The sequence below is a fragment of the Nomascus leucogenys genome, chromosome 3, assembly GCF_006542625.1.
Source record: "Nomascus leucogenys isolate Asia chromosome 3, Asia_NLE_v1, whole genome shotgun sequence".
In the NCBI taxonomy this organism is placed as follows: domain Eukaryota; kingdom Metazoa; phylum Chordata; class Mammalia; order Primates; family Hylobatidae; genus Nomascus; species Nomascus leucogenys.
This window is the reverse complement of record NC_044383.1, coordinates 56,247,560-56,273,207: the sequence shown is the minus strand read 5'-3', so window position 1 is coordinate 56,273,207 and position 25,648 is coordinate 56,247,560. Positions and strand designations below refer to the sequence as shown.

Sequence of the window (25,648 nt, the reverse complement as noted above, 5' to 3'; positions counted from 1 at the left end):
ACTCAGGAGGCTGAGGCAGAAGAATCGCTTGAACCCGGGAGGCAGAGGTTGTGGTGAATGGAGATTGCACCATTGTACTCCAGCCTGGGCAACAAGAGCAGAACTCCATTTCAAAGAAAAAAACAAAACAAAACTAAAACAACAAAGAAAGAAAGAATGGAGGGGGGTCACTTGTTGAATGGGTCAGTAGATGTTTTAGGTAGTTTCTGATTTCAATGATCTTAATTTAGGCAGTTTGAAAAGGTAAGTTTAAAAAATTGAGGCTGCAAATGGTAATTTCTGAGTGAGTAGAGTGAAACCATGGGCGTTCAGGGAGGGAGAGTTGGCTGTGGGATACGCATGGGGGTTATTATGGGATGCTTTATGGAAGAGGATGGTCTAAACTGTTTTTTAAAAGATTAGTTAGGTTTTAAATGCTTGGGCATGGGAGTGGGAGGTGGGCAGCAAGATAAGAAGTGAGACAAGAAGAGGTCTGGCTGGCAAGTTCAGGGTGCACTCAGGTAGTGTTTGAGGGAGACTGCTCAGGCTGTGTGCAGGAGGATGGCTGTAGCCCAGGAGTGAGGGGATGGGCAGCCTTGTGGTGGTAGCTGTGGGAGTGGAGAGGATGGAAGAGAGAAGCATAGGACTTTGGTGTTCATTGGATTTGGGGTGTGGGGAGAGGGAGGGAAAATTCAGAAATGTAAAGTCTTGCAGAATCGTGATGTTAGCAAAAATAGGAAAATGACATGTTTGCTCATTTTAGATGTGTAAATTCAAGGTGTCCGGGATATCCAAGTAGAAATTTCCTGCAGGTAATTGGAGGTGTTGGGCATGAACCCCAGAGCAAGGCGAGGATGGGAATTTTGGCTTTAGGGTACAATCACAGAGATGACAAGCTAAGCAATAGGAGTGCTGAGACCTTGGAGGAAGGGAGAAGAACAGATGTCCAAAATTCCCACATTTTAGGGAGAGGGAAGAGGAACTGAAAAGGACACTGAGAGGATGCAGAAAGAGAGGTAGGAAGTGAAGGGGGTTGTTTTGGAGCCGTGGAAGGTAAGGGAATCCATAATATTAACAAGGGAGTAATCAGTGATGTTGGATGCCTCCTAGAGAGACGCCACTGAATCTGGATATTATAGTGCTACCAATAATTTTTGAGAGTTCAATTTCATGAGAATACTACAGATGGAAACTGTATTTAATTGTATTTAAATCCTTTATGTTTTTAAGATGTTTTGTTTTGACCATTAGGTGAAGGTAACTCGTGCTGATGGCAACCAACTGACTCTTGAAGAAAGAAGAAATAACGTAGTCCTAACAGTGACACAGAGAAACTATACCGAGTACTGGAGCAGATCTAACAGTGGACATCAGAAAATGGAAGCTGTTCAGAAAATAAATTATACTGTCCCCCAAAGTGGAACTTTTAAGATTGAATTCCCAATCCTGGAGGATTCCAGTGAGCTACAGTTGAAGGTGCCATCTGTTTCCCATCATTGTGTCACTGCAACAACACCATTACAGTTGTAATCTTGTGGTAGGCACTCAACCTGTCAGAACTGAAAGTACATAGGAAGTGGACACATGTTTCTATTTTACAAAATGGAGGAGAGTGGTAAAAGTAATTTAATGACAGTGGCTGAAGGTTAGACTAAATTTTTTCTTGTAAGTTCATTTTGAAGAGCACAGTAAAATATAGCAATGTGAAGATATGATGGAGAATTTCCTCAAATTCCCAGTCTAGTGTTTGAGGTCAGTCATTTGAAATTTTATTTTGGCAGGAACTGAAATGAAATATAAATATATATACATATATATACATATATATGTATATGTGTGTGTGTATATGTGTGTGTATATATATTCCTTTCCTGTGCTTTAAAGCTATCAGTTTCTTTACAGTATACGCTATAAAATGATGAAAATCCAATGTCTGGTGAATGTATTTTTCTTGCATTAAAAAAAAGTGAAGATGAATTTGGTCTTTAATAATTGTTCAGCAGGTAGCATCTTTTCTCAAGGTGTTACTAAAGATGAACATTTACAGCTCCTTTTTCTTTTATTATAGGCCTATTTCCTTGGTAGTAAAAGTAGCATGGCAGTTCATAGTCTGTTTAAGTCTCCTAGTAAGACATACATCCAACTAAAAACAAGAGATGAAAATATAAAGGTAATGCTTACAACTCACTTGAGAATTACAGTATAATTGGACTATCTTGCTTTTGATATGTACATATTAATTAAGGTTTTTTTCTAGGTGGGATCGCCTTTTGAGTTGGTGGTTAGTGGCAACAAACGATTGAAGGAGTTAAGCTATATGGTAATCTCTTATAGAATCTAAATTTATGATCTATTATAGAATCATCTTTTTATTCACTTTTGAGTTCAGGGGTACATATGCAGGTTTGTTATATAGCTAAACTCATGTCTTGGGGGTTCGTTGTACAGATTATTTCATCACCCAGGTAGTAAACCTAGTACTCATTAGTTATTTTTCCTGATCCTCTCCCTCCTCCTACCCTCCACCCTCCCATAGGCCCCAGTGTCGGTTGTTCCCCTCTATGTGTCTGCGTGTTCTCATCATTTAGCGCGCACTTATAAGTGAGAACATGTGGTATTTGGTTTTCTGTTCCTGCATTAGTTTGCTAAGGATAATGGCCTCCAGCTCCATCCATCTTCCTGCAAAGGACATGGTTTTATTCTTTTTTATAGCTGCATAGTATTCCGTAGTGTATATGTACCACATTTTCTTTATCCAGTCCACCTTTGATGGGCATTTAGGTTGAGAATCATCTTAAATGGTGTCTACCTTATATCTACACTAAACATTAATTTTTATAACTCAGCCTCATACCTTTTTAGCCTGTCCTTTTTACATTGCAATCAAATAAAAACCCTTTTTTATTTCTTCACCTATATTTGCATTTCCAATTTAAAATAGATAACTAAATCTCGTTTTATGTTTAAAATTTAAATTTCTATTTGATAAGCAATATATATTCATTATAGAAAATTATACAATGTAAGAAAAATGAAAAAGAAAATAAAAAGTGCTATCCATGACCATATAATTTTGCTAATTCAACTTTCCCAATGGTGCCCTGTATTCCTTGCAATCAAAATTAGATTCTTGACTGTGAAGCTACTGTTGCTCCAATCAGTATTACTTTAATCTTACCATTTTCTGTTTCTCAGTGTATGCTCTCTGTGTTTGTTAGAGAGGTTTTCCTGCATTCCAAAAGACTCTGAAGCTGGTTTAATTCAAGAATTTGTGTGTATGCGTACAATTATGACTAATTAGCTTCAGATGAGATCCTACTAGGTTTGGCAATAAATTAAACCCATCTACTATTCTTTTCAGGTAGTATCCAGGGGACAGTTGGTGGCTGTAGGAAAACAAAATTCAACAATCTTCTCTTTAACACCAGAAAATTCTTGGACTCCAAAAGCCTGTGTAATTGTGTATTATATTGAAGATGATGGGGAAATTATAAGTGATGTTCTAAAAATTCCTGTTCAGCTTGTTTTTAAAAATAAGGTAAGATTTAAGGTAATGATGTTTAAAAGAAAACTTTGTATTAGTGAAGTCTGAGAAATGTAATATTTCTTTAGAAAAGTATCATTAAACCAAATTGGTTAGAAATTTTTATTATTCTATTTCTAGAACTATGGTTAAACTTTTCAATATTTAGCACTATATATATATTTTCACTTGTGGAGTTATTGGGGATTGATATTCTATTTGTAAACTATGGTTCTGGTCTTTCAGACTTTAACTCAGATCATGAAGCTGTTTCAGAATTTTTCAAATGGTTGAATTAATATTGCTCAGGAGTGAAATTCCAGTGGTAACATAGAATTCGTGTGGTGTTGATATTGCAGTGATATAAAGGGTGTGGGAGGGAGTGAGACCATCTAGGATAATACGTAGAAGCAGAGCTGGGCTTTCATTAATCTATTTAATTAGCTGGAAACTAGCCCAGGGCAACTTTTCAATGAGCTTGATTACCTTGCATGTGAGGATCCGTGTGGAGTCTGGTCTCCAAGTGCACCAGTGCCTTTTATAGCCTAATGTGACCAGCTTGAGTAGGAAATCCCTTTGGACCCCAGCTCTGAAAAGAAACCTGATTGCATCATTTCATGTATATCAGAATGAGTCATTGCTGTCACTAACAACTGCTGCCCTCTCCATCCTCTTATGTAAAAAATTATTCCTTTAAATAGTGATTTGCAGAGTATGGTTCTTCTATTTCTTTTTCCTTTATTTGTTAAAATATTTGAGAAATAAGAGTAGTGATCTGTACTTTCTTTTTTTAAAATTTGTATTTATTTATTTTTTGAGACTAGGTTATGAGACTGGCTAATTTTTGTATTTTTGGTAGAGACAGGGTTTTGCCATGTTGCCCAGGGTGGTCTCTAACTCCTGGGCTCAGGAGATCCACCTGCCTCGGCCTCTCAAGGTGCCGGGATTACAGACATGAGCCACTGTGCCAGGCCTGTACTTTACTTTTGTTGAGAATTATTACTCTCACTTTGATTGTTAAAATATAATACAAACTTCTATTTTTTTAGCTTATGAAAAGAGTTCTTAAAAAGATAACACTATGTTTTTGTTAGTGGTAGAGCACAATTTTTGACTTCTAGTGATCCTAGTAATTGCCTGACAAAGGTGAATTTTAAAGTAGAAGTTATGGAGGCTTAAGCATCTCAGAAAGCAAGACCAGGTTCTAAAGCTAGTTACAGTGTAAAAGATCACGGACTTTGAGGGAGCAGAGTATATGAATAGCATACTTTCAAGCAATTTATTAGCTATAAGAGATAGGAAATTACTTTCAGTTCCATTTGCAACTATTTATCTTTCTCTTATTTTTATGTGATAATCATCACATTTATAAAGAAACAACACAATTGGAAATGGAATATGTCTAAGCAAGAGAAAGTTAGTGAATGTTTATTAATGTTTGGTAATGACTATGGAATAAATGAATGAGCTGTAGGAGGGGCAAGAGATTTAGGTTTAGAAATCATCCACACAGAAGTGCAAGTTGAAGCCATGGGTCTCTGAGGTACAGGGTATAGAGTGAGAAGTACAAGGTCTAAGACTCAGTCTTCAATATGCTGCTCCCTCTCCCCCACGCTTTAGTGTGTAGGTGGAGAAAGTAACCTACAAACCACAAAGTGGTTTGAGAGGCATGTCAGAGAAAAATTGCATTGGACAAGTTAAACAGGTAAGGAAGGCTTTATTCAAGACTATTGCAATAGAAGAGAGAGATTAAACTCAACTCTGCTGAAACAAAAGGCAGGAGAGTTTTTAAGCACTGGGGTGAACTCCTATGAAAGTGCTGGAGGACATTGTTGGGAGCTTGGTCAATGTGATTAGGTAGTCTGTGTTTGCTAATTAGTACTTACTGAAGTTAGGCTTCCACCCTCCCACAGAGACTGAGATCAATTGGGATTCTGTCTTTCTTGATGATTATACTTCAAAGGGATGGCTCTGAGGACCTTGAGAAAGACATGCCTGGGTTGCAAAACTGGCCAGAGGCTGGGAAAAGATTTACATCTCAAAGAGTTGGAGAAAGAATTTATAATTGCATGTTTTCTAAGATAAATCCTCTAAGGAAAGGGAGCTCAGGGGCTTATAGTTAGGAAGAAGCCTGTCTTTATAAAGTAGAGTCAACTTGAGGGGAAGGTTAAGGCCCTCTTGGTCAGGCATTATAATCACTGGCACAGCAGAATGTTGAGATAGAGCTAGATGAAATGAAAATTCCCAGTAGGGGCCGAGCACGGTGGCTCACGTCTGTAATCCCAGCACTTTGGGAGGCCAAGGCAGGCGGATCACCTGAAGTCAGGAGTTGGAGACCAGCCTGGCCAACATGGTGAAACCCCGTCTCTACTAAAAAAGACACAAAAATTAGCCGGGCGTGGTGGCGAGAGCCTGTAATCCCAGCTACTTGGGAGGCTGAGGCAGGAGAATCGCTTGAACCTGGGAGGCAGAGGTTGCAGTGAGCCGAGATCGTGCCATTGCACTCTAGCCTGGGCAACAAGAGTGAAACTCCATCTCAAAAACAAAAAAAGAAAATTCCCAGTAGGCAGGGGCCTCATGACAAGGCCATTTGGTTCAGCAGTGATGCGATGACTGATGCTCTTTATAAAGTATTAGTAGGTCCAGGACCATGCTTTCCTGAGGGTAATGGTGAGGAAGTTTAGAAGGCCATGGAGACAGAGCATGAGGGCCTGGACTAGTGTTTGCTCTAACCACCCCCTCCCTTGGAAAGGCCTCCCCTCACCCTCAGTCCAGGTGGTTCTATGAGTCCCCGAGGAGCTCTCCTTGCATTCACTTCTAAGTTCATGTCACCAACATGTAGGCATCTGCAGTTTCTTTCCTCTTTTGTGTTTCTCCTTAGTATACCGGCCTTCCCCAGATATGCTAGACACTGCTGTCTTCTACTCAGCACTGGCTGGGATCTGAGGGGTGGGAGATGGAGAAAGGGAAGAAAAAAGATACAGAATTGAAGAATAATTCAGATTTATACCACTGTGAGAAGTTCTATGACTTGCAAACACTCTGAGGATAGTTTTTTTATTCCTTTCCCTAAAGAAAGGTTATGTATGGTTTTAGAATGATCCCTGAGCCAAGGCAAATGTAGAATCTTTGCTATATTTTGAGCCAGTGATCTGCTATTGGCAAGAATATGCTTTAAAAAAGTGAAATAAGTCAATCCTCCTTTCTCTCTCTTTTAGATAAAGCTATATTGGAGTAAAGTGAAAGCTGAACCATCTGAGAAAGTCTCGCTTAGGATCTCTGTGACACAGCCTGGCTCCATAGTTGGGATTGTAGCTGTTGACAAAAGTGTGAATCTGATGAATGCCTCTAATGATATTACAGTGGAAAATGTGAGTTTAGCTATTTTTTCATTATGAAAATACGTATTACAAGAGAAAAAGGAAACTTTATTGTATTACTTTAAATATTTAAAGAAAATTTCATTAGTTCCTTTACATGTGTAAGTCAATAATTAGTAAAGCTTCCAAATAAAAAATAATCTGTATTGTAATGGTTATGTTGGAAAGAAGCTTATGTGGTCAAGTGTCCTTGCTGTATTTCATGAGAATTATCACCTAAAGTTAGACGGAAGGAATAAGTTCTGGAGGTCTATGGTACAACATGGTGACTGTAGTTAATGATAATGTACCATATACTTGAAAATTGCTAAGAGAGTAGATTTTAAATGTTCTCACCACAAAAAATGATCAGTATGTAGTATGCATGGTGATAGATATGTTAATTAGCTTAATCATTCCACAGTATATACAAATATCGATATATCACATTGTACTCCATAAATATATACAATAAAAAATGCCACCTATAGTTTTCCTTCATTTTCATACTACATTTTAAGACACTCAAGAAAGTACTAGGAAATTGACTTGCATAATTCTGGGTTATGTTGGATAAGACAGCTTTAGGTAATTTTTGAAGTGTGTTCTATTTTGGTTATACATAATGGTTGTAAATAATTACAGTGCCCATTGTGCCGGGGATGGTGGCTCATGCCTGTAATCCCAGCACTTTGGGAAGCTGAGGCGGGTGGATCACGAGGTCAGGAGATCGAGAAACCCCGTCTCTACTAAAAATACAAAAAATTAGCCGGGCGTGTTGGTGGGTGCCTGTAGTCCAAGCTACTCGGGAGGCTGAGGCAGGAGAATGGCATGAACCCGGGAGGCGGAGCTTGCAGTGAGCAGAGATCGCGCCACTGCACTCCAGCCTGGGTGACAGAGCAAGACTCTGTCTCAAAAAAAAAAAAAAAAAAAAATTACAGTTCCCATTGAATCAGGAATTTGCAGTATATTGAGGGTGTGAAATCATGTTACTCTGCAGAAAACTTACAAACCAAGAAGTATATGAACATCTAGCATTGCATAAATGAATCCCATATTCATTAGTCATTTGATTTTTATTTATATGTCCTTGAGATATTCTTGTGTACCATTGTCAGTTGTAAACTAGATTGTATAATTTATGTCTATTAATGGATTCAGTAGAGTGATTAACAATACATCAGAAAGAAAACTATATATAGTTGGGTTGATTTGGTCATAATATTGTAAAATTTAATTTGCTTGTGAAAAATTGTACATTTTCTTCAGTCTATACAACCATTTTTTTCAATCTTTTCTTTTTTTTGAAAACTTTTTTTTTACAACCAGTTGGTCATTTTTTTCTCTTTGACTTTTCCTGAGTTCACATTATTTTTATAGGTCTGTAGATCTTGCATTTGATTTAACTGAATATAATAGTATCTGTTATTTTATAGCTTTCTAAATATCTTGGTAAATATATTATTTCATTTTTTCTTCCCTACATATGTGTATGTTTGTGTGTGTGTACATATATGTGTATACATACACATACACACACACCCCATCTGATGTGCTGTGCACTCTGTCTCTATTTACATTATATATATGCGTGTAATATATATACATTTACAAGTATGTTTTTATATACATATGATATATGTATATTTACATTAAAATTTTTCAGATATTAAGATTGCTTTCTCAGCTTTCTTTTGGTTCATATTTTCCTGGTGTATTTTTACATTTCTTATTTTCAACCTTTTGTAAGTTTTTAAGTGTATCTTTTAAATAGCATATTATTATATTTTGTTTTTGTTTTTCAATCTAATCTAATAGTCAACATCTTTTAATAAGCTTTTATTTAATCCACTTATAAGTATGGTAATTCTTTTTCTAATGGGGACTTTTTTCTGCTTTTTTATATTTTAAAATTTAGATTCTTTTTCTGTGGGCTAGATTAAATTTGTTTTGGTGATTTAGAAATTATGCGTTCTATTTTTGTTACTCTGTTAGTTACAAACTGTACCCATATTAATTTATCCTTGTTGGTTTCTAAAGGTTATCAATATTTGAATCTTCTAGTATGCTCCTATATCCTTTTGATCTTTACCTCTGTCTCCTCCTTCTCCTCCTACCCTGGCCAGATCATTTTGCTCGTGTACAGATTTTAGTTCTGTGTTATCATAGATTGCCCTTTCAATCTATGCTGTTCTTTCATTTTTTAATTGTGGAAATCTGTGTTGATTATTTCTTCCTCTCCATTTTATTTTTTCTCTCCTTCTGGGACTTTTGTTATTCAGAAATTGGCACTTTTACTTCCATCCTTCACATCTCTTAGTGTTTTGTTTTATGTTTTCTATCTCTTTGTCTTTTCTGTGTTTCTCTGGTAGAGTTCCTCCGTCGACTCAGCTTGGTGATCATTCATTAGCTGTATTAATCCTAGTTTAATCTCTTATATTGTATCTTTTATGTCAGCTATTATGTTTTTAATATCTGTTTGTTTCTTGTTTTTGTTTTATATTCTGATATTTCCCATTATCTCCTTGTGTATATTTGCTATGTGAATTTTAAATTATTGAATTGACCTTTTCAGTAATTTTGTGTTGCATGCTATATGTTGTCTAGTTGGATGTCTTACTTTTACAGTATTTATACTCTTTGGAAATCTAGTTGATTTGGCAGATCCTCTGATAGTATCTATTGGGGAAGGCTGAGCGTCAGGTTCCAATCTGTGTAAGTCCTATGACTCCCTCCTGAGGGGAGAGGACTAGCCTCATGGACTAGAGAATTACTCTTGATCCTTTCTGCTGCCTGCCTCTATTCAGAGTTTCACTCTTAAACCCTTGGGGAAAAGAATACCAGTAAGAGAAGGTCTCCTGAGGTTGTGATTCACCAGCCCTGAGGGTTTGGAGGAGGAGGAGAGGAAGAGTGAATGCTTGAGGGACATGGGTCTGTCCGCGTGTTTTCCTCACTTTCCCACACTAGAAAGGCAGAGGTGATGACCTGGTATATCTTTTGGATACTTGCACAGGCAGTCTGAGCTGCTACTGCTGTTGATTTTGGCAGTGAAGTTGCCAGGACTGTGTATCCTGAGGCTACCCCCTGGAGGGAAATAAGGGCAAAATTTAAAAACCTCTCCTCCAGCCTGTTTTCTGACTGCTATGTCTGCTGCTGCATCTAGCTGCCTTCTGCCTTAGACTGAAGCGGTGCACTTTCTCCCAAGACCAATTCAAGATGTCCACCACTCTTCCTGGGGTTTTCTCATTGTGCACGTTGAAGTTTCCTGCTTGCTTTTATTGTTTCTCCAGTTGGTTCTGGAGGAGGGACTCAGGAGCCTGTCATAGTAGACTGTTTTGGCTTCTTTTTTTTCTTGTTAAATTTATATGTGTTGTCAGTAGCCTCTTGAATGCCTTGGAATAATTTAAGTACGTGAATCTTCCAGGAATAATTTTTAGACATTAGCCTTCTTGTTGTTAGCCTATGCTGCAGCTTCGACAATGCTTTGTTTATTGAGCCAGTGAGAACAGGAAGATTTCTTTATGAGATAGATGCTGCTTTTTCTTTTTTTAAAAATAAATTTTATTGTGTATACTTGAGGTTTGCAACATGATGTTATGGAATACATATAGGCAGTATAATGGTTACTGTAGTGAAGCAAATTTACATATTTATCATTTCACATAGCTACATTTTTGTGACAAAAGCAGTTAAAATCAATTTAATGAAAACTCTGAATATCATACAATTCTATTAACTATATCTCTCATGTTGTAGATTATATAACTGCATTTTTTCATCCCACATATCTGCTATTTTGTATCCTTTGACCTCCATATTCCCATTTCCTTCTTCCTTCGGCCCTTGCCCCTGTAACCATCATTTGTTTATTTATTTATTTATTGAAACTTTTAAGTTCAGGGGTACACGTGCAGGTTTGTTACATAGGCAAACTTGTGTCATAGGGGTTTGTTGTACAGATTATTTCATCACTCAGGTATTAAGTCTAGTACCCATTAGTTATTTTCCCTGATCCTCTCTCTCCTCCCACCCTCCACCCTCCACCCTCTGACAAGCCCTACTGTCTGTTGTTCCTCTCTATGTGTCCCTGTGTTCTCATCATTTAACTCCCACTTATAAGTGAGAATATGTAGTATTTGGTTTCTGTTCCTGCGTTAGTTTGCTAAGGATAATGACCTCCAGCTCCATCCATGTACCTGCAAAGGAGATGATCTTGTTCTTTATGGCGGCCTAGTATTCCATGGTGTACAGGTACCACATTTGCTTTATCCAGTCTATCATTGACGGACATGTAGTTCGATTCCATGTCTTTGCTATTGTGAATAGTGCTGCAATGAACATACGCATGCATACATCTTTATAATAGAATGATTTATATTCTTTGGATATATACCCAATAATGGGATTACTAGTATTGAAATGGTGTTTCTGTCTTAAGTCTTTGAGGAATTGTCACATTGTCTTGTACAATGGCTGAATTAATTAACACTCCTACCAACAATGTATAAGTGTTCCTTTTCCCTACAACCTCTCCAGCATCTGTTATTTTTTTGACTTTTAAATGATAGCTATCCATTCTGACTGGTGTGAGATGGTATCTTTGTGTGTTTTTATTTTATTTTATTTATTATTATTTTATTTTATTCTATTATTATTATACTTTAAGTTTTAGGGTACATGTGCACAACGTGCAGGTTTGTTACATATGTATACATGTGCCAATTTGGTGTGCTGCACCCATTAACTAGTCATTTAGCATTAGATATATCTCCTAATGCTGTCCCTCCCCCCTCCCCCCACCCCACAACAGGCCCGGGTGTGTGATGTTCCCCTTCCTGTGTCCATGTGCTCTCATTGTTTAAGTCCCACCTATGAGTGAGAACATGCAGTGTTTGGTTTTTTGTCCTTGCAATAGTTTGCTGAGAATGATGGTTTCCAGTTTCATCCATGTCCCTACAAAGGACATGAACTAATCATTTTTTATGGCTGCATAGTATTCCATGGTGTATATGTGCCACATTTTCTTAATCCGTCTATCGTTGTTGGACATTTGGGTTGGTTCCAAGTCTTTGCTATTGTGAATAGTGCCGCAATAAACATACGTGTGCATGTGTCTTTATAGCAGCATGATTTATAGTCCTTTGGGTATATACCCAGTAATGGGATGGCTGGGTCAAATGGTATTTCTAGTTCTAGATCCCTGAGGAATCACCACACTGACTTCCACAATGGTTGAACTAGTTTACAGTCCCACCAACAGTGTAAAAGTGTTCCTGTTTCTCCACATCCTCTCCAGCACCTGTTGTTTCCTGACTTTTTAATGATGGCCATTCTAACTGGTGTGAGATGGTATCTCATTGTGGTCTTGATTTGCATTTCTCTGACGGCCAGTGATGATGAGCATTTTTTCATGGATTTTTTGGCTGCATAAATGTCTTCTTTTGAGAAGTGTGTGTTCATATCCTTCACCCACTTTTTGATGGGGTTGTTTGTTTTTTTCTTGTAAATTTGTTTGAGTTCTTTGTAGATTCTGGATATTAGCCCTTTGTCAGATGAGTAGGTTGCAAAAATTTTCTCCCATTCTGAAAGTTGCCTGTTGGTAGTTTCTTTGGCTGTGCAGAAGCTCTTTAGTTTAATTAGATCCCATTTGTCAATTTTGGCTTTTGTTGCCATTGCTTTTGGTGTTTTAGACGTGAAGTCCTTGCCCATGCCTATGTCCTGAATGGTATTGCCTAGGTTTTCTTCTAGGGTTTTATGGTTTTAGGTCTAACATTTAAGTCTTTAATCCATCTTGAATTAATTTTTGTATAAGGTGTAAGGAAGGGATCCAGTTTCAGCTTTCTACATATGGCTAGCCAGTTTTCCCAGCACCATTTATTAAATAGGGAATCCTTTCCCCATTGCTTGTTTTTGTCAGGTTTGTCAAAGATCAGATGGTTGTAGATAGGAGGCATTATTTCTGAGGGCTCTGTTCTGTTCCATTGGTCAATATCTCTGTTTTGGTACCAGTACCATGCTGTTTTAGTTACTGTCGCCTTGCAGTATAGTTTGAAGTCAGGTAGTGTGATGCCTCCAGCTTTGTTCTTTTTGCTTAGGATTGTCTTGGCAATGTGGGCTCTTTTTTGGTTCCATACGAACTTTAAAGTAGTTTTTTCCAATTCTGTGAAGAAAGTCATTGGTAGCTTGATGGGGATGACATTGAATCTATAAATTACCTTGGGCAGTATGGCCATTTTCACGATATTGATTTTTCCTATCCATGAGCATGGAATGTTCTTCCATTTGTTTGTGTCCTCTTTTATTTCATTGAGCAGTGGTTTGTAGTTCTCCTTGAAGAGGTCCTTCACATCCCTTGTAAGTTGAATTCCTAGGTATTTTATTCTCTTTGAAGCAATTGTGAATGGGAGTTCACTCATGATTTGGCTCTCTGTTTGTCTGTTATTGGTGTATAGGAATGCTTATGATTTTTGTACATTGATTTTGTATCCTGAGACTTTGCTGAAGTTGCTTGTCAGCTTGAGGAGATTTTGGGCTGAGACAATGGGGTTTTCTAGATATACAATCATGTCATCTGCAAACAGGGACAATTTGACTTCCTCTTTTCCTAATTGAATACCTTTTATTTTCTTCTCCTGCCTGATTGCCCGGGCCAGAACTTCCAACACTATGTTGAATAGGAGTGGTGAGAGAGGGCATCCCTGTCTTATGCCAGTTTTCAAAGGGAATGCTGCCAGTTTTTGCCCATTCAGTATGATATTGGCTGTGGGTTTGTCATAGATAGCTCTTATTATTTTGAGATACATCCCATCAATACCTAACTTATTGAGAGTTTTTAGCATGAACGGTTGTTGAATTTTGTCAAAGGCTTTTTCTGCATCTATTGAGATAATCATGTGGTTTTTGTCTTTGGTCCTGTTTATATGCTGGATTATGTTTATTGATTTGCGTATGTTGAACCAGCCTTGCATCCCAGGGATGAAGCCCACTTGATCATGGGCGATAAGCTTTTTGATGTGCTGCTGGATTCGGTTTGCCAGTATTTTACTGAGGATTTTTGCATCGATGTTCATCAAGGATATTGGTCTAAAATTCTCTTTTTTGTTGTGTCTCTGCCTGGCTTTGGTATCAGGATGATGCTGGCCTCAAAATGAGTTAGGGAGGGTTCCCTCTTTTTCTATTGATTGGAATAGTTTCAGAAGAAATGGTACCAGCTCCTCTTTGTACCTCTGGTAGAATTCGGCTGTGAATCCATCTGGTCCTGGACTTTTTTTGGTTGGTAAGCTATTGATTATGGCCTCAATTTCAGAGCCTGTTATTGGTCTATTCAGAGATTCAACTTCTTCCTGGTTTAGTCTTGGGAGGATGTATGTGTCGAGGAATTTATCCATTTCTTCTAGATTTTCTAGTTTATTTGCGTAGAGGTGTTTATAGTATTCTCTGATGGTAGATTGTATTTCTGTGGGATTGGTGGTGATATCCCCTTTATCATTTTTTATTGCATCTATTTGATTCTTCTCCTTTTTCTTCTTTGTTAATCTTGCTAGTGGTCTATCAATTTTGTTGATCTTTTCAAAAAACCAGCTCCTGGATTCATTAATTTTTTAAAGGGTTTTTTGTGTCTCTATTTCCTTCAGTTCTGCTCTGATCTTAGTTATTTCTTGCCTTCTGCTAGCTTTTGAATGTGTTTGCTCTTGCTTTTCTAGTTCTTTTAATTGTGATGTTAGGGTGTCAATTTTAGATCTTTCCTGCTTTCTCTTGTGGGCATTTAGTGCTATAAATTTCCCTGTACACACTGCTTTGAATGTGTCCCAGAGGTTCTGGTATGTTGTGTCTTTGTTCTCATTGGTTTCAAAGAACATCTTTATTTCTGCCTTCATTTCATTATTTACCGAGTAGTCATTCAGGAGCAGGTTGTTCAGTTTCCATGCAGTTGAGCGGTTTTGAGTGAGTTTCTTAATCCTGAGTTCTAGTTTGATTGCACTGTGGTCTGAGAGACAGTTTGTTATAATTTCTGTTCTTTTACATTTGCTGAGTAGTGCTTTACTTCCAACTATGTGGACAATTTTGGAGTAAGTGTGGTGTGGTGCTGAAAAGAATGTATATTCTGTTGATTTGGGGTGGAGAGTTCTGTAGATGTCTATTAGGTCTGCTTGGTGCAGAGCTGAGTTCAATTCCTGCATATCCTTGTTAACTTTCAGTCTCATTGATCTGTCTAATGTTGACAGTGGGGTGTTAAATTCTCCCATTATTATTGTGTGGGAGTCTAGTCTCTTTGTAGGTCACTAAGGACTTGCTTTATGAATCTGGGTGCTCCCGTATTGGGTGCATATATATTTAGGATAGTTAGCTCTTCTTGTTGAATTGATCCCTTTACCATTATGTAATGGTCTTCTTTGTCTCTTTTGATCTTTGTTGGTTTAAAATCTGTTTTATCAGAGACTAGGATTGCAACCCCTGCCTTTTATTGTTTTCCATTTGCTTGGTAGATCTTCCTCCATCCCTTTATTTTGAGCCTCTGTGTGTCTCTGCACGTGAGATCGGTTTCCTGAATACAGCACACTGATGGGTCTTGACTCTTTATCCAATTTGCCAGTCTGTGTCTTTTAATTGGAGCATTTAGCCCATTTACATTTAAAGTTAATATTGTTATGTGTGAATTGGATCCTGTCATTATGATGTTAGCTGGTTATTTTGCTCGTGAGTTGATGCAGTTTCTTCCTAGCTTCGATGTTCTTTACAATTTAGCATGTTTTTGCGGCGGCTGGTACTGGTTGTTCCTTTCCATGTTTAGTGCTTCCTTCAGGAGCTCTTTTAGGGCAGGCCTGGTGGTGACAAAAATCTCTCAGCATTTGCTTGTCTGTAAAGTATTTTATTTCTCCTTCACTTATGAAGCTTAGTTTGGCTGCATATGAAATTCTGGGTTAAAAATTCTTTTCTTTTCTTTAAGAATGTTGAATATTGGCCCTCACTCTCTTCTGGCTTGTGGAGTTTCTGCCGAGAGATCAGCTGTTAGTCTGATGGGCTTCCCTTTGTGGGTAACCTGACCTTTCTCTCTGGCTGCCCTTAACATTTTTTCCTTCATTTCAACTTTGGTGAATCTGACAATTATGTGTCTTGGAGTTGCTCTTCTAGAAGAATATCTTTGTGTCATTCTCTGTGTTTCCGGAATTTGAATGATGGCCTGCCTTGCTAGATTGGGGAAGTTCTCCTGGATAATATCCTGCAGAGTGTTTTCCAATTTGGTTCCATTCTCCCCGTCACTTTCAGGTACACCAATCAGACGTAGATTTGGTCTTTTCACATAGTCCCATATTTCTTGGAGGCTTTGTTCGTTTTTTTTTATTCTTTTATCTCTAAACTTCTCTTCTCGCTTTATTTCATTCATTTCATCTTCCATCACTGATACCCTTTCTTCCAGTTGATTTCATTGGCTCCTGAGGCTTCTGCATTCATCAGGTAGCTCTCGTGCCTTGGTTTTCAGCTCCATCAAGTCCTTTAAGGACTTTTCTGCATTGGTTAGTCTAGTTATCCATTCGTCTAATTTTTTTTCAAAGCTTTTAACTTCTTTGCCATTGGTTCGAATTTCCTCCTGCAGCTTGGAGTAGTTTGATCGTCTGAAGCCTTCTTCTCTCAACTCGTCAAAGTCATTCTCCATCCAGCGTTGTTCTGTTGCTGGTGAGGAGCTGCGTTCCTTTGGAGGAGGAGAGGCACTCTGATTTTTAGAGTTTCCAGTTTTTCTGCTCTGTTTTTTCCCCATCTTTGTGGTTTTATCTACCTTTGGTCTTTGATGATGGTGACGTACAGATGGGTTTTTGGTGTGGATGTCCTTTCTGTTTGTTAGTTTTCCTTCTAACAGACAGGACCCTCAGCTGCAGGTCTGTTGGAGTTTACTAGAGGTCCACTCCAGACCCTGTTTGTCTGGGTATCAGCAGCAGTGGCTGCAGAACAGTGGATATTGGTGAACCACAAATGCTGCTGCCTGATTGTTCCTCTGGAAGTTTTGTCTCAGATGAGTACCCGGCCGTGTGAGGTGTCAGTCCGCCCCTACTGGGGGATGCCTCCCAGTTAGGCTACTCGGGGGTCAGGGACCCACTTGAGGAGGCAGTATGCCCATTCTCAGATCTCAAGCTGCGTGCTGGGAGAACCACTACTCTCTTCAAAGCTGTCAGAGAGGGACATTTAAGTCTGCAGAGGTAACTGCTGTCTTTTTGTTTGTCTGTGCCCTGCCCCCAGAGGTGGAGCCTACAGAGGCAGGCAGGCCTCATTGAGCTGTGGTGGGCTCCACCCAGTTCGAGCTTCCAGGCTGCTTTGTTTACCTAATCAAACAACTAACTAGGCAATGGCGGGCACCCCTCCCCCAGCCTCACTGCCACCTTGCAGTTTGATCTCGGACTGCTGTGCTAGCAGTGAGTGAGACTCTGTGGGCGTAGGACCCTCCGAGCCAGGTGCGGGATATAATCTCCTGGTGTGCCGTTTTTTAAGCCCGTTGGAAAAGCGCAGTATTAGCGTGGGAGTGACCCAATTTTCCAGGTGCCATCTGTCACCCCTTTCTTTGACTAGGAAAGGGAATTCCCTGACCCTTTGCACTTCCCAGGTGAGGGGATGCCTTGCCCTGCTTCGGCTCATGCATGGTTCGCTGCACCCACTGTCCTGCACCTACTCTCTGGCACTCCCCAGTGAGATGAACCCGGTACCTCAGTTGGAAATGCAGAAATCACCCGTCTTCTTTGTCGCTCACGCTGGGAGCTGTAGACCAGGGCTATTCCTATTCGGCCATCTTCTTTATTTTATTTTTTTGAGACAAAGTCTCACTCTATTGCTCAGGCTGGAGTGCAGTGGTGTGATCTCGGCTCACTGCAACCTCTGCCTCCCAGGTTCAAGTGATTCTCCTGCCTCAGCCTACCGAGTAGCTGGGACTATAGGTTTGCGCCTCCATGCCTGGCTAATTTTTGAATTTTTTTAGTAGAGGTGGGGTTTCACCATATTGGCCTGGCTGGTCTCAAACTCCTGACCTTGTGATCCATCTGCCTCGGCCTCCCAAAGTGCTGGGATTGCAGGCATGAGCCACCATGCAAGCAGCCTTTTTTGTTTTTTTTTGACAGAGTCTTGATCTGTCACCCAGGCTGGAGTGCAGTGACGTGATCTTGGCTCACTGCAACCTTCACCTCCTGGGTTCAAGCGATTCTCCTGCCTCAGCCTCCCAAGTAGCTGGGATTACAGGCGTAAGCCACCACACCCAGCTGATTTTTGTATTTTAATAGAGACAGGGTTTCATCATGTTGGACAGGCTGGTTTCAAACTCCTGATCTCAAGTGATCCTCCTGCTTTGGCCTCCCAAATTGCTGGGGTTACAGATGTGAGCACTGTGCCTGGTGGCCTCCTTATGGTTCTGATTTGCATTTCTCTAATGATCAGTGATATTGAGCTTTTTCTCATATGATTGTAGGCCGCATGTACGCATGTATGACTTCTTTTGAAAAGTGTCTGTTCATATCCTTTGCCCATTTTTTTTTTTTTGAGATGGAGTTTCCCTCTTGTTGCCCACGCTGGAGTGCAATGGTATGATCTCGGCTCACCGCAACCTCCACCTCCCAGGTTCAAGTGATTTTCCTGCCTCAGCCTCCCAAGTAGCTAGAATTACAGGCATGTGCCACCATGCTTGGCTAATTTTGTATTTTTTAGTAGAGACAGGGTTTCTTCATGTTGGTCAGGCTGGTCTCAAATTCTTGACCTCAGGTGATCTGCCTTCCTTGGCCTCCCAAAGTGCTGGGATTACAGGCGTGAGCCACTGTGCCCGGCCCCTTCGCTAGCTTAAAAAATTTTTTTTTTCTTGTAAATTTGTTTAAGTTCCTTGTAGATGCTGGATATTAGATCTTTGTCAGATGCATAGTTTGCAAAAATTTTCTCCCATTTTGTAGGTTGTTTACTGTGTTGATAGTTTCTTTTGCTGTGCAGATCTGTTTCATTTAATTTGATCCCATTTGTCAATTTTTGCTTTTGTTGCAATTGCTTTTGAAATCTTTGGCTCTGCCTATGTCCTGAATGGTATTGCCTAAGTTGTCTTCCAGGATTTTTATAGTTTAGGGTTTTACATTTAAGTTTTTAATCCATCTTGCGTTAATATTTGTATATGGTGTAAGGAAGGGGTCTAGTTTCAATCTTCTGTGTATGGCTAGCCAGCTCTCCCAGCACCATTTATTGAATAGGGAATCCTTTCCCCATTGCTTGTTTTTGTCAGATTTGTTGAAGATCAGATAGTTGTAGATGTGCAGTCTTGTTTCTGGGTTCTCTATTCTGTTCCATTGGTCTATGTGTCTGTTTTTGTGTGAGTACCATGCTTTTTTGGTTACTATAGCCTTGTAGTACAGTTTGAACTCTGATAGCATGATGCTTCCAGCGTTGTTCTTTTTGCTTAGGATTGTCCTGGCTATACAAGCTCTTTTTTGGTTCCATATGAATTTTAAAATAGTTTTCTCTAGTTCTGTGAAGAATGTAGTAGTTTAATAGGAATAGCATTGAATACATAAATTGCTTTGGGCAGTATGGCCATTTTAACAATATTGATTCTTCCTATCCATGAGCATGGGGTGTTTTCCCATTGGTTTGTTCATCTATGATTTCTTTGAGCAGTGGTTTGTAGTTCTCCTTGTAGAGATCTTTTACCTCCCTAGTTAGCTGTATTCTTAAGTATTTTATCTTTTTGTGGCAGTTGTGAATGGGAGTTTATTTCTGATTTGGCTCTCTGCTGTGTGTTGTTGGTGTATAGAAATGCTAGTGATTTTCACACATCGAGGCTTTCCTGAAGTTGTTTATCGGTTTAAGAAACTGTTGGGCTGAGACTATGGGGTTTTCTAGATATAGGATTATGTCATCTGCAAACAGGGATAGTTTGACTTCCTCTCTTCCTATTTGGATGCCCTTTCCTTCTTTCTTTCTTTTGCCTGATTGCCCTGGCCAGAACTTCTAGTACTATATTGAATAGGAGCGGTGAGAGAGGGCATTCTTGTCTTGTGCTGATAACCACTGTTTAGATGCTGCTTCTTGAATTGTTCTTTGAATTGGTGTCTGAGCAAGAGCGGAAGCAAATCTTCATGTATTTGTATTTTGTGACAGAGTTAGAGTCATGGAACTATAGCCTTTTCTCTCCAATATGCCTGGCTCTGGCTCCCTTGTCTACTTGCCAGCTTGTTGACACATTATGAATTTTTTTTCTTATTTTATTGTTTTCTTATTGGTGCCTATTCTAGTTGCTTACTGTGGATGCAGCTGTGGTTTTTGTTAGCATTGCAGAAATAGTGGTTGCAGGTGTTTAATTTTATGCTGGAATGTGTTTTTTTCAACTTAGATTTTTTTTGTGATTTTTAATTCTGACTTTGTCTTAATTTGTCTGGTTAATGTAAATTAGGGAGAAGTATCAAAATTATTACCTAAAAAGGTATAATACTTGATTTTTATTGAAGTTAAATATATATAAAATAAAATCTGCTATTTTTATCATTTTAAGTGTTTAATTCAGTGACATTAATTACTTCACAATGTTATATGACCATCACCAATGTTTCCAAAACATTTTCATGGCTCCAGACAGAGACTCTGTAATCATTAAGCAATAACTACTCATTTCCCCTTCCCCACAGCCCTTGGGAACCTCTAGTCTACTTCTGTCTATGAATTTACCTATTCTAGATATTTCACATTTATATAATATTTGCCCTTTTGTGTCTGGCTTATTTCACTTAGCACAGTGTTTTCAAGATTCTTCCATGTTGTAGCATGTATCAGAGCTTCATTTCTTTTTTTCTTTTTTTTTTTTTTTTTTTTTGAGATGGAGTCTCGCTGTGTTACCCAGGCTGGAGTGCAATAGCGCGATCTTGGCTCACTACAACCTCTGCCTCCCAGGTTCAAACCATTCTCCTGCCTCAGCCTCCCGAGTAGTTGTGACTACAGGCATCCACCACTATGCCCAGCTAATTTTTTGTATTTTTAGTAGAGACGGGGTTTCACTATGTTGGCCAGGCTGGTCTCAAACTCCTGACCTCATGATCCGCCTGCCTTGGCCTCCCAAAGTGCTGGGATTACAGGTGTGAGCCACCACACCTAGCCTCAGAGCTTCATTTCTTTTTACGGCTGAATAATATTGTGTTGTGTATATATACCACATTTTGTTTATCCATTTTTCTGCTGATGGACACAGGTTGTTTCCACCTTTTTGGCTATTGTGACTATTGTTGCAATGAACAATGGCATACAAGTATCTCTTGGAGTTACTGTTTTCAGTCCTTTTGGGTATATACCTAGGAGTGGAATTACTGGGTCATATTCTAATTCTATGTTAATTTTTTGAGGAACTGACAGTTTTACTCACTCTTTTAGCCTGTTTTACCCACTCTTGCTAGCAATGAGTACTATTCTTAAAAAAAGAAAGCATTGCTAATGGGGTACATGCAAATATCTCATTTTTGAAAAAACTGTATCTCATGGATGTTGTCATTTGCATTGCTTTGATTATCAGTGAGGCTGAATATTTTTCTGCTTATTAATAACTTATATTTCTACTTTTGTAAATTGCCTCTTCAGTTTTTTTTTGTACATTTAGGTCACTGACATTTTGCAGAGTTTTTATTAATCTCCAACAAAGTTAACCTGTTTATCTCTGCCAAAAGTGTGGGTCACTTTTTTTTTTTTTTTTTTACTAGTTAATGGTGTTTATTTAATTCAAGGGGCCATTCAATAAACTTGAAAAAGCACTTTTCAAGTTTTACATGAACAGTTAAATTTAGATTTTTTTTTTTAATTTTTTTTTTATTTTATTTTTTTATTTTTATTTTTTTTTTATTTTTTATTTTTTATTGTACTTTAGGGTTTTAGGGTACATGTGCACAATGTGCAGGTTTGTTACATATGTATCCATGTGCCATGTTGATTTCCTGCACCCATTAACTCGTCATTTAGCATTAGGTGTATCTCCTAATGCTGTCCTCCCCCCCCCCCCACCCCACAACAGTCCCTGGAGTGTGATGTTCCCCTTCCTGTGTCCATGAGTTCTCATTGTTCAATTCCCACCTATGAGAGAGAACATGCGGTGTTTGCTTTTTTGTCCTTGCGATAGTTTACTGAGAATGATGTTTTCCAGTTTCATCCATGTCCCTACAAAGGACACGAACTCATCATTTTTTATGGCTGCATAGTATTCCATGGTGTATATGTGCCACATTTTCTTAATCCAGTCTATTGTTGTTGGACATTTGGGTTGGTTCCAACTCTTTGCTTTTGTGAATAGTGCCGCAATAAACATACGTGTGCATGTGTCTTTATAGCAGCATGATTTATAGTCCTTTGGGTATATACCCAGTAATGGGATGGCTGGGTCGAATGGTATTTCTAGTTCGAGATCCCTGAGGAATCGCCACACTGACTTCCACAATGGTTGAACTAGTTTACAGTCCCACCAACAGTGTAAAAGTGTTCCTATTTCTCCACATCCTCTCCAGCACCTGTTGTTTCCTGATTTTTTAATGATGGCCATTCTAACTGGTGTGAGATGGTATCTCACTGTGGTTTTGATTTGCATTTCTCTGATGGCCAGTGATGATGGTTCATTTTTTTAAATGCTGACCTCTGCCCTGTTTGTTTGTTTTTTCTTGTAAAACAGTAACATATGTAAAGTTCTTCTCCCTGGGCCAGAACTCAAAGTCCCAGGACTTAGGAACCCCTGGGATTGGCCTTGGCAATAGAAGTTAAACAAGTAGAAGGATGTAAAGAAAAAGTGTAAAATGTAATTTTGGCTGACTGACTGATGAACAAAGCAATTACATATTCATTGCTCTTCAATTTGTTTCATTTTCAAAGTTGATAAACATGAAGGCTAAGTCTTATCTGAGTTACTTGGAAGAAGTGTTGTGGAAAGTTGTTATGAATCCATTCATTCCATATATTTTATCTTCTTAGGTGGTCCATGAGTTGGAACTTTATAACACAGGATATTATTTAGGCATGTTCATGAATTCTTTTGCAGTCTTTCAGGTATGTTTTGCTTGCTATATTGAAAAGATATTAATATTTTTTACTATTGCAAACCCTTTCAGAATTAGTGATCATTTTGAGATGTTAACCTTTTATTAAATGTGTCACTGAAGCGCAGTCTTATGTAAGTATAATTTGAAATGAAAAGATAATCATCTTTCCAGTTTTAAAAGCAAATGGAACAATTCACCATTGGAAAAGTTAATGGAGTTGACATTAAACAAATAATTTTCCCTTTATGTGTATGTATTTCCATATAAATATATTATATATATATTTCCTTGACTTTGAAATGGCTCTTATGCATGAGTGTGTGTGTATGTGTGTGTGTGTGTAAGATCGATGTGTGTGTGTGTTTGAGAAAGATCAATGTGTATGTGCATGTGTGTGAGTGAGAAAGATCGCTGTGTGTGTGCGTGTGTGTCTGAGTGAGAAAGATCGACGTGTGTGCGTGTGTGAGAAAGATCGATGTGTGTGTGAGTATGAGTGAGAAAGATCGATGTGCGTGTGTGTGTGTGTGACTGAGAAAGGTTGATGTGTGTGTGCGTGTGTGTGTGTGTTTGAGTGAGAACCAGAAAGGTCGAATGTATGTGCACGTGTGTACCTAAGCTCTCAAAAATGAGCACAAGTGAGTCAGGAGTTTGGGAGACTGCCTTGATAATTTAGTGAGCATTTAAACTTGTGTTTTAAAAGAAAATTAAAATTATTCTTTTTAGGAATGTGGACTCTGGGTGTTGACAGATGCAAACCTCACGAAGGATTATATTGATGGTGTTTGTAAGTAATACATGGCGACATGCTTGTATTTGTCTTTCACGTGATATTCAACATTACTTATATAGGTATGGATATTTTTTAGATGAACATTTTTGAGATTGTGATTTTCATTTTTCTGTTCTCTTCTCCCCAAATGTTTGGAGTTTAATGTACTTAGAAGTACATCTGGGCCATGACATGGAACGTTCATCTGAGCTCCTGTCTAGATCTTTGAAGTGAATGCTTTCCTTTTTCTCTAGGTAATTCTTTGAGGTAGTTATATTTTTGGACATACTGGAAGCTGCTTTTCTTCTGATTTGTATCACAAACTGTGCTATTCTTTTGGAATTATTTAAAAGGAGCAACATATTTTTGAAATATTTTTGTTCTCCAGCTTTTTGATGTTCACCTAGAAAATAGCCCAGATGCCATCATGCCATAAAGTGTTCTGGTACACACACACACACACACACACACACACACACACACACACACCCCTCATCAATCTGAGTTCTTCCTGGGCAGGATTATATCTGTACATCCTAGTTTCTTGAATTGCTAAATAGAGTTGGCTGCTAAATAATAATAAGTGTGCTTTTAGAAAGAAGTCATAAAATGTTTTGACTGAAGGAAATGTTTAAATTAGAATGGTTAACCTTAGAAGGGATTCTCTTTTCTTTCAGGTAAAGTTATACTAACATCATCTTGAAAGGCTTCTAGAACTGTCACAGTTTCTATCCCTGAATTCCCTGTTTCTGTCAGGTATTCTGTTATTCCATGCTAAGCCCCAGGGTCACTTTGGGCTGGTTCTTGCCCCAACAGGACACCTGATCCTCTGTCCTGAAACTTGAAAGATAATTTTATAGTCTTGAAGATGTTATGAAGTCATTATGATCTCTCTATATTGAAGACATGTGGTACATTTAGCTTTCCTCATATAACCCTCTATCCTAGACAATCTTCCAAACATATTTTTCTGTTTTTCAGTCTCAGTTTTTACCCATCTTTGTTCTTTTTTACATATTGAATCCTTCTTGATGCCCACTGTAATACCCATTCTATTGCCAGTAATACTTACTGTATCCTTTACCTTTTCTGAAAACCTTCTTCTACCTTTTCACTGTAATAGAAGGAACCTGATACTCTCACTGGCACTTTATGTCTCTGGACACCTCAAGTGATCGACATTCATTCTGTATGTGGAGTTTACAATTCATTCTCTCCAGTGACTGTTTTTCTAACTACTGTCAATGTTTATTTATAGATGACAATGCAGAATATGCTGAGAGGTTTATGGAGGAAAATGAAGGACATACCGTAGATATTCATGACTTTTCTTTGGGTAGCAGTCCACATGTCCGAAAGCATTTTCCAGAGACTTGGATTTGGCTAGACACCAACATGGGGTAAAAATTTATAAAGTTCTTTGCCCGTACATATTTTGCTTAGTGTTTGTTTTAAATAAGTTTTGCCCACTTTCTAATGTTTAAGTACAAACATAGTGTAACTAAGAACTAAGTAGACCAAAAGGATTTTTTAGGAAATGATATTTATTGAATCTAAATACAGTTTTTGATAAAGCCACACATAAATTATGGCAGGAAGGTCTCATCAGTGAGAAGGTAGGCCTTTTTTTTTTTTTTTTTTTTTTTTTTTTAACTGAAGGGTGATTTTGACTTCCTTGAAGTCTCATGATTCTTGTTGAAGAAAAATTGCTGGGAGTACATTTGTTGTCACAGGATGGGAAGCACTCATGATTACCTCCTGCGACCCCTGGCAGTGCCGCTAACTGAACCCTGCTCCTCACAAAGCATTCCCAGGAGTCACAGGGAGAAGGGGCATGGGTGGTGGAAGGAATTCAGCTTGGCTGATAAACCCCATACTACCTGGCCTGATAAGTAAGCAGGTAAATCATGAAATCCACATAGTATTTTATAGTCAGCTGTTTAAAGATACTTGAGTTAACACATGAATGAAATCTGAAGGAAACAAATAACAGCATTGACAG

The 25,648-nt window shown here is 38.5% G+C and overlaps 1 protein-coding gene across 3 annotated transcripts in view; it reads left to right on the top strand.

The window, feature by feature from the left end:
* CD109 (CD109 molecule) overlaps window positions 1-25,648 on the top strand; it is a 141,388-nt gene that overhangs the window by 70,298 nt on the left and 45,442 nt on the right. For all 3 annotated transcript variants that reach the window (XM_030809322.1, XM_030809321.1, XM_030809320.1), the window contains 8 exons: window positions 1,231-1,455; window positions 2,048-2,149; window positions 2,237-2,299; window positions 3,341-3,517; window positions 6,721-6,873; window positions 22,810-22,884; window positions 23,601-23,661; window positions 24,905-25,046. In XM_030809322.1, the coding sequence (XP_030665182.1) occupies window positions 1,231-1,455; window positions 2,048-2,149; window positions 2,237-2,299; window positions 3,341-3,517; window positions 6,721-6,873; window positions 22,810-22,884; window positions 23,601-23,661; window positions 24,905-25,046 (998 nt within the window). The remainder of the gene's footprint in view (window positions 1-1,230; window positions 1,456-2,047; window positions 2,150-2,236; window positions 2,300-3,340; window positions 3,518-6,720; window positions 6,874-22,809; window positions 22,885-23,600; window positions 23,662-24,904; window positions 25,047-25,648) is intronic.